This window comes from Eucyclogobius newberryi, unplaced genomic scaffold, assembly GCF_026437365.1.
Source record: "Eucyclogobius newberryi isolate DKJ021-1_F unplaced genomic scaffold, fEucNew1.0.hap1 SCAF_6, whole genome shotgun sequence".
NCBI lineage: Eukaryota > Metazoa > Chordata > Actinopteri > Gobiiformes > Gobiidae > Eucyclogobius > Eucyclogobius newberryi.
In genome coordinates, this window is record NW_027316278.1 from 7093855 (window position 1) to 7101979 (window position 8125).

At 44.0% G+C, this 8125-nt stretch overlaps 1 protein-coding gene and 1 pseudogene across 1 annotated transcript; one reads left to right on the plus strand and one right to left on the minus strand.

Annotated features, from left to right (window-relative positions):
- Positions 1-865, minus strand: part of LOC140346841 (transient receptor potential cation channel subfamily V member 5-like) — a 12730-nt pseudogene extending 11865 nt beyond the window's left edge.
- Positions 864-5117, plus strand: LOC140346844 (glial cell line-derived neurotrophic factor-like). Its single transcript, XM_072433058.1, has 2 exons — positions 864-1092; positions 4508-5117. Exons 1-2 carry the CDS (start codon positions 864-866, stop codon positions 5017-5019), a joined length of 741 nt encoding a protein of 246 aa, XP_072289159.1. The 3' UTR covers positions 5020-5117.
- The last annotated feature ends 3008 nt before the right edge of the window (positions 5118-8125 follow it).

Consider the following 8125-nt stretch of genomic DNA (forward strand, 5'->3'; position numbering starts at 1 on the left):
CTCCTCCTCTGCGCGTCTCCTCCTCCTCTCCGCGCGTCTCCTCCTCCTCCTCTGCGCGTCTCCTCCTCCTCTCCGCGCGTCTCCTCCTCCTCCTCTGCGCGTCTCCTCCTCCTCTGCGCGTCTCCTCCCCCTCCTCTCTACACGCGTCTCCTCCTCCTCTACACGCGTCTCCTCCTCCTCCTCTGCGCGTCTCCTCCTCCTCTGCGCGTCTCCTCCCCCTCCTCTCTACACGCGTCTCCTCCTCCTCTGCGCGTCTCCTCCTCCTCCTCCGCGCGCGTCTCCTCCTCCTCTGCGCGTCTCCTCCTCCTCCTCTGCGCGTCTCCTCCTCCTCTACACGCGTCTCCTCCTCCTCTCCGCGCGTCTCCTCCTCCTCCTCTGCGCGTCTCCTCCTCCTCTCCGCGCGTCTCCTCCTCCTCCTCTGCGCGTCTCCTCCTCCTCTCCGCGCGTCTCCTCCTCCTCTCCGCGCGTCTCCTCCTCCTCTGCGCGCGTCTCCTCCTCCTCCTCTGCGCGTCTCCTCCTCCTCTCCGCGCGTCTCCTCCTCCTCTGCGCGTCTCCTCCTCCTCTGCGCGTCTCCTCCTCCTCCTCCGCGCGCGTCTCCTCCTCCTCTGCGCCAGGACACTTCTCCCACTGCGCACGAGAGCGACGGTCGTTCTTCTCTTTTTGTTTTTCGCGGACTATTTACTTCCAGATTCTCACTTTCCCTAAAGCTCTTCAAATCCCCGGCTGCTTTGGATTCGACACGTTTGATTCTTTTTCCTGAGCGAAAAATGAAGTCGCGCCGTTTTGTCTGCACAAAGTCCGCGTTTGCCGCCGCGTAACGCCACGCGCCTTCGTCATGCGGTTCCCTCGGATGAAAGTGGAACATGAAGTTATGGCATAGGCTGTGCACGTGTGTGATGCTGCTGCTGGGCTCCGTGCACGCGGCCCCGGTGGCGCCGAGGGGAGCGCGCGCCGCGGGGGACGTGGACGGCCCTCTGGAGAGCGTCCGAGGGCCAGGCGGCTCCCCCCCGGGCGGCCGCTCCGGTCCGCCGGGCAAGTCCGCCGGGAGCGCCGCGGAGGACCGGGAGGAGGAGATGGAAGTGGGAGAAAAGTGTAAGGATTTCCACAGGGTTTAGTGTTTGGTCCTGTCTAAATCAGGCTTTTTCACTTTTGGAGAAATGATGTGACACAACTTGGAGCGTGTTGAGTGTTCTCAGTGTTCTCAGTGTTCTCCTTTAAATCTGACCTAACCCCGTGTTTAAAGGAGACATATGGAGCTTTTTGAAGGAAAACATAAGCAGATCATCATTTTACAGTGAGTTCATTATAAAGCGCAAAATTGAATTATAATACAGTATTGAAACCCAAATACTATACTGAAAAATGAAATAGCCGTTTAATTAAAAGCCATTAAATCGAATTATTAAATAGCCATTCAATCTGACCTAACCCCGTGTTTAAAGGAGACATATGGAGCTTTTTGAAGGTTCTTAGTTTTGAAGGAAAACATAAGCAGATCATCATTTTACAGTGAGTTCATTGTAAAGCACAATATTGAAATATACAGTGATCCCTCGTTTATCGCCGGGGTTACGTTCCAAGAAGAACCCGCGGGAGTCGAAATCCGTGAAATAGAAAGCTATATTTTTTTAGAGTTATTATACAATGAAATACTCCATAAAACATTGAAGCTCACACCCGCTCTCACCGGCCTCGCAGACTTCAATTTGGCAACAGGTTTAACGTACGTGTACATATTAATCCATAGCGTTATTGACACACAGGTAGAGAAGACGCGGAGAGACTGTTTAGCCAATCAGAATGCAGAACACAATGCATGATGCAAATCCGTGAAGCAGCGAGACCGTGAAAAGTGAACCACGTTATAGCGAAGGATCACTGTAATACAATATTGAAACCCAAATACTATATTGAAAAATTAAATAGTCGTTTAATTAAAAGCCATTAAATCGAATTATTAAATAGCCATTAAATCTGACCTAACCCCATGTTTAAAGGAGACATATGGAGCTTTTTGAAGGTTCTTAGTTTTGAAGTAAAACATAAGCAGATCATCATTTTACATTGTGTTCATCATAAAGCGCAATATTGAGCTAAAAAAAAGCTTGATTATAGAAACATCTTAAGTGACGTCCTGCTCAAAACTGCAGCACTGATAAGCCCCGCCTCTTCGTGGTGATATTTCACTCTAACAAGCGGCGGACAGATATTTATGTTTGTATTTTTTGCAAAGTGGTTACGTGACATTTTAAAATTCCACATGGATTGTTTTTCAGAGAAACGCTACTGAGTACAAGGATGTGGGCGGGGCTAGGGGGTGGGTGAAGTTTCTGAGCAGGACAATACAGGATAAAAGCAAACAAGCGGGAATCAATCAAAATACAACTTTGAGCAAACTAATGATGAGGAAACTGTTTTAGTAAAGTTGTTATTACATACGTCCCCTTTAATGTTACATATGTCCCTTTTAATATTACATACGTCCCGTTTAATATTACATATGTCCCCTTTAATGGGCCCTCGATAGCACAAACTTAAAGGTCCCCCAGCTGCCTGTCTTTGAACAGATACTGCTTTGCCTGACATGTTTCTCAGCAGAGCATTAAACATACATCTGCATGGAGACAAGGAGGTGCCACCACCCAAACCAGATTACATGTCAGATCTGTGGAGTGGCGAGTGGACTCACAGTAAAAATGCACGTTTTTTTAATGTGTTTTTCAGCAATAAAAACATAGTAATTGAATCGATTGGCTTGGCAAAACAACACCAGAAATGTTACATAGTGCACCTTTAACTCAGACCAAATCAAAATAATACATTTAGTTTTATGAAACCAAAGAAAACTAAATATATGTCACATTTAGACAGTTTGCAAATATTGAAGTGATGGTCTGAGAAAAGAGAAACACATGTGTTTTGTCGTGTTGTGAATATGAGAGTTCCATCTTTGGACTTGACGCTTTAAACGGTTTTAAACACAAACATTCTAAATTGATTGGAGGAAAAAGTGAAGTGGAACATGACATGATTTTAATGGACTGGGATTGACCTCAGCATGTGAAATGTGAAATGTAACCTGTGGGTTTCCACAAGGATCGACGCTTGGGCCAAAGCTTTTAAAACAATGATTTATGAAACGCATCCACATTGTTAAATTATTTATTTATTGTTCAGGTGAAGACTAAAATCAGCTTTTACAAATGGTGGAGAGGAAGTTGCATAAATATGGTTTAACATGAATATAATTGTCGTTAAATATAGACAAAACTAAATTTTAAGAACAAATGTAACAACAAATGAAACTAGTTCTCAAGAGAATATAATATAGACCATAATTTGAATTGGAAATCACACATAAATAATATGAGATACAAATTATCCAAAGTGATATATAAATGTAGATATATATCAAATAAAACATGACTATTTGTTGTATATAATTCAGTAATTCCTACATGTACTGTATTGAGGTCAATCTTCACTTTGCAAAAAAAGGCAATAAGTTATAATAAACCAGCTAATGCATAATGTATAAACCTTCAAACAATGAAATTCAATGATTTATTCGAGCTCTACGGCTGAAAATCATGTTTAAGATGTAAAAAGTAATAATCTTCTGTCAAAATCATTACAGAACAGAGATGTTTATAAAAAATAAATTCTGTACAATGAAATGTTGTGCATCTGTTAAAGGGCCGAGCTCTGTTCCTCAGATGAACTTGTTCCACTCTTTTCCACTTTAAAAAGCAGCTTAACTGTGTAACTCTCAGCAGATGCACCAGTGTACTTCTGTTATTGGACAGTTCCCTTTTGCTTTTCATGAAGTACAAAAGGTTTTCACACATATTACATCGAGTTAGTCTGTAAAACACAGGCCAAATGAGCATTTTACATTATTTGTTGTTATTTGTTTGACACTCAGAATCTTGATTTTTAGATTTTACTTCATATATTATATAACTGACATTTCTAGCCTGGAGTTTCAAACCTGTTGCTTATTTTCTTGTTGTTAGACTTAAAACCGTCTGATGTCCATTTATTGTTGTAAATGTGTTATTCTCCATTTCGCCTCCAGTTTCCTCAGTTCAGGATTTTGGAACATTTGAACTATTTATTTGATTTTTGGATCCAACTTTTCAGATCTCGTCACAGAAAATCCGACTTCCAAAACAGATATTATAGTAATTAAAGTGTGCACTACCTATTAGTAGTGCATACTCTTCTGAACCAGACGGGTGCGTTAAAAGTACATTTAGAAATAAGAAAGTACAATTCAAATGCAATTCAAAAACTGATAAATAATCGTTCTAAACTAGTTTGAAGAGTGCAGACTGTGAGTGTTGGTCGCCTTCGTTTGGTCCTATTCTAGTCCTGTGTTTGTCCTGGAGTTGAACTGAATGGATTTGAAAATATTCGAAAGTACAGGAGTATTTCACAACTTCAGAAAGATTTTTTTTTCAGATTTTCGCTGCATAAAATGTAAAAAGTCTCCTATATATTCCAGACATCATGGAGGAATTGCTGCTGGACGACTATGCGGACCTCATCAAAATCACCATCAGTCGAATACACCGCTCCTCCGCCTCTTCCTCGTCCTCCTCCCCTTCTCCCTCTGATACGAGCTCCAGGACTAGACGCAGACGAGCCAAGCGGAAGGGACCACCCGCCCAGCAGAGGCGAGGGGCCCCGGGGAAGCGCGCGAGGGGCCGGCGGGCCAGGAACCAGGGCTGCGTGCTGAAACAGGTCCAGCTCAACGTCACCGACCTGGCCCTGGGCTACCGCTCCGGCGAGGAGATGATCTTCAGGTACTGCGCGGGGCCGTGCAGGAAGTCCGAGACCAACTACGACAAGATCCTGTCCAACCTGGTCCGGGGCAAGCGGCTGGCCCCCAAGGACCGCCCGGCCCAGGCCTGCTGCCGGCCGGTGGCGTTCGACGACGACCTGTCTTTCCTGGACGATGACTTGGTGTACCACACGATGAGGAAACACTCCGCCCGGAAATGTGCCTGCGTGTGATGACAGAGACTCGCTCGGGACCGCGACAAAATAAACGTTAAAACCGACGCGAAGGAAGCGACTTCACGGAGTTTGTAGCGAAAGAAGAGCGAACGCCACTGGACAAACGTTTAGCCGCTCGTCCAAGAAGCTTAAAGGCGCCGCGCTTGATTTTATCGCCTTAAAAACGTGGGGGAAATGACTACGTATTACTATGTATTCCTCACTTGCCTAATGCATTCCGGGCATACTAATTATTCAGTATGAGTTTATAAGCACTTTTTTGATGCCAGAGCGAGTTTTACCATCACGCTAAAGCTAACAACAGCTATTATGACGGGCTAATTTTGCGTTTATAATATATCTGTACCGGGGCAAAACGGATTTTACGTTATTACGTGTATTATTACCTTTAAGTTCAGAGTTCTGGTAAGTCACAGTAAAGTAAATATCAGTCTGAACGGCGGAGCTAACGACACACTATGTTTATATTCACAGTGAACTCGGAGTGTGCTAAACAACCAAAGTCAATTCGTCTTTTTGCGCTAAAATCGTCAATACGCGGCACGTCCCAGTCTGCAGCAGGTCACAGAGCTGACGTTCAGGCGCAACTAGTCATTTAGCATTAGCGCTAACACTTTGCAGCTATGATTGCTAACAAAAACGGTCATCATACAAGTGTTATTACAAAAAATCTTAAACTCAATTAAGATGAGAAGGAAAAAAGGTGTCAATGTCGTAATAGTAATCATTTAAAAGAAAACAAACCAAACAATATGTTTTTAAAGTGCCTATGACAGGTTTTTACGATTTTCTCATTTTGACATTATTTAGTGTATTTATACCTGTTCTACATATAAATTATAGTTTTACATCAATCAAGTAGGTATTTGTGCAGAAAAGTCTAAAAATCTGTAGAAAATGACAGGAAGTGACATCACACCTACACAAATAAACTATTTTTTTACTTAAAATTATTTAAAAAAAATAAAGTCGCTCTAGTATGTTTTTATTTGTCAAATAAAAAGATGGTGACATTAGATGAGTTTTGGCCCAGTGTTTGCTGGGTAATTTCCTAGTGTGATGTCATCATTTACAAACAGGAAGTGAAATAATAAAACAAAAAAATGTGCTATTCTGTGATAACATTTTTATCATTTTTAGCACAATCCAAAACATATTTATCGCAACTGCATTTTAGTTCAGCGAGTCGTCCGACCAGTAGGGGGCGCTTTACGCATCAACACATCTTCAAACGAGCATCTAGTAAATCGGATCGATTAGTATCCGATTTTCGATACTTCCACGTCGATATTCAGACACGAGAAACGAGTTATTCGCTCTTTCCGCCGCGCAAAACAAACCCGTGGAAGCTCCGGTCGTTTTTACTTTCACTTTGACGCTGGCGGACCAACACAAACCACGCACACTTCTCCGCGTGCGGTTTTAGGGCGTCTGGCATTTTAATCGAGACCCCTCGATCGTCGTTCTCGGGTTCGCGCGCTTTTGGACGAATCGCCGCGTCGTACCGAGCCGCCGCGGTGCCCGAGGCTAGCGCGCGCCGGCCGTTTACAGCGAATAAAGCCGGCGAACTCTTTCTCAACCCGCCGCTTTTCCGTTGCCAGGATTTGCACGTCATTGCCCTCAAAGGGGTGTGGTCTGCGGTCGACTGGGGCCCCCGAGCGGCTCCCGTGGAACAATTCCTTACACGAACGGAACGGGATAAAAGGCTCCAAAGGATTTGCAGACGACACGACATCCCGGGCCTGTTTCGAATCCACGGAAACAGACGGAGTAAAGGACAGAACAATGAGCCACAAACACAGTCATGTGGTCTGGACTGAAGGAGCTGATTGGATGAGCGCGCGAGACGTTTTTCCAGTTTTACACAAAAAATTTGCAATGTTTGTCTTGATTTTGATCAGTTTTGGCAAGTTTGGGTTTCGTTTGTGAGTCTCGAAAGTTTGGACGTGGAACGGTTTGTGACTGGGTTTAGAACGTTGTCATACTCTCATTTAGTACTTGATGATTTTTGACATTTGATAGAACTTTATTGAGGTAGAAAATACTTTGAACCTTTTCCAAACGTCTTGAAAAAAGTGGTTCTCAAACTGCTCTCTGACTCCTCAGTGGTTCTGTGTTTTTCCCAAATGTTGGACACATTCACACTGGTTTGAGTCCAGATTGAGTCCGATTTTAAAAGTTCATTGGTCCAGTTCTAGTCCTGGTCTGGTCCAAGTTTAGTCTCGTGTTTAGTCCTTGCTTAGTCCCAATTTGGATGTGGTTAGTTTGGTTAAGATCTTGTTTTAGACACGATCTTGCCCTGGTTTAGACCTGGTTTAGACCTGGTTTAGTCCTGTTATCGACCTGGTTTAGACCTGGTTTAGACCTGGTTTAGCCCTCTTATAGACCTGATTTAGCCCTGGTTTAGCCCCGTTTTAGACCTGGTTTAGACCTGGTTTAGCCCTCTTATAGACCTGATTTAGCCCTGGTTTAGCCCCGTTTTAGACCTGGTTTAGACCTGGTTTAGCCCTGTTATAGACCTGGTTTAGACTTGGTTCAGCCCTGTTATAGCTCGGGTTTAGACCTGTTATAGACCTGGTATAGACTTGGTTTAGCCCTGTTTTAGTCCTGGTTTAGACCTGGTTTAGACCTGTTTTGGACTTATTTAGGACCTGGTTTAGACCTGATTTAGACCTGGTTTAGTTCAGTTATAGACCTGTTTAGGCCTGGTTTAGCCCTCTTATAGACCTGGTTTAGACCTGGTTTAGCCCTTTTATAGACCTGGTTTAGGCCTGGTTTAGCCCTCTTATAGACCTGGTTTAGACCTTGTTTAGCCCTGGTTTAGCCCTGTTATAGACCTGGTTTAGACCTGGTTTAGACCTGGTTTAGCCCTGGTTTAGACCTGGTTTAGCCCTGTTATAGACCTGGTTTAGCCCTGTTATAGACGTGGTTTAGACCTGGTTTAGCCCTTTTATAGACCTGGTTTAGACCTGGTATAGACCTAGTTTAGCCCTGGTTTAGACCTGGTTTAGCCCTGTCATATACCTGGGGTAGACCTGATTTAGCCCTGGTTTAGACCTGGTTTAGACCAGGTTTAGCACTGGTTTAGCCCTCTTATAGACCT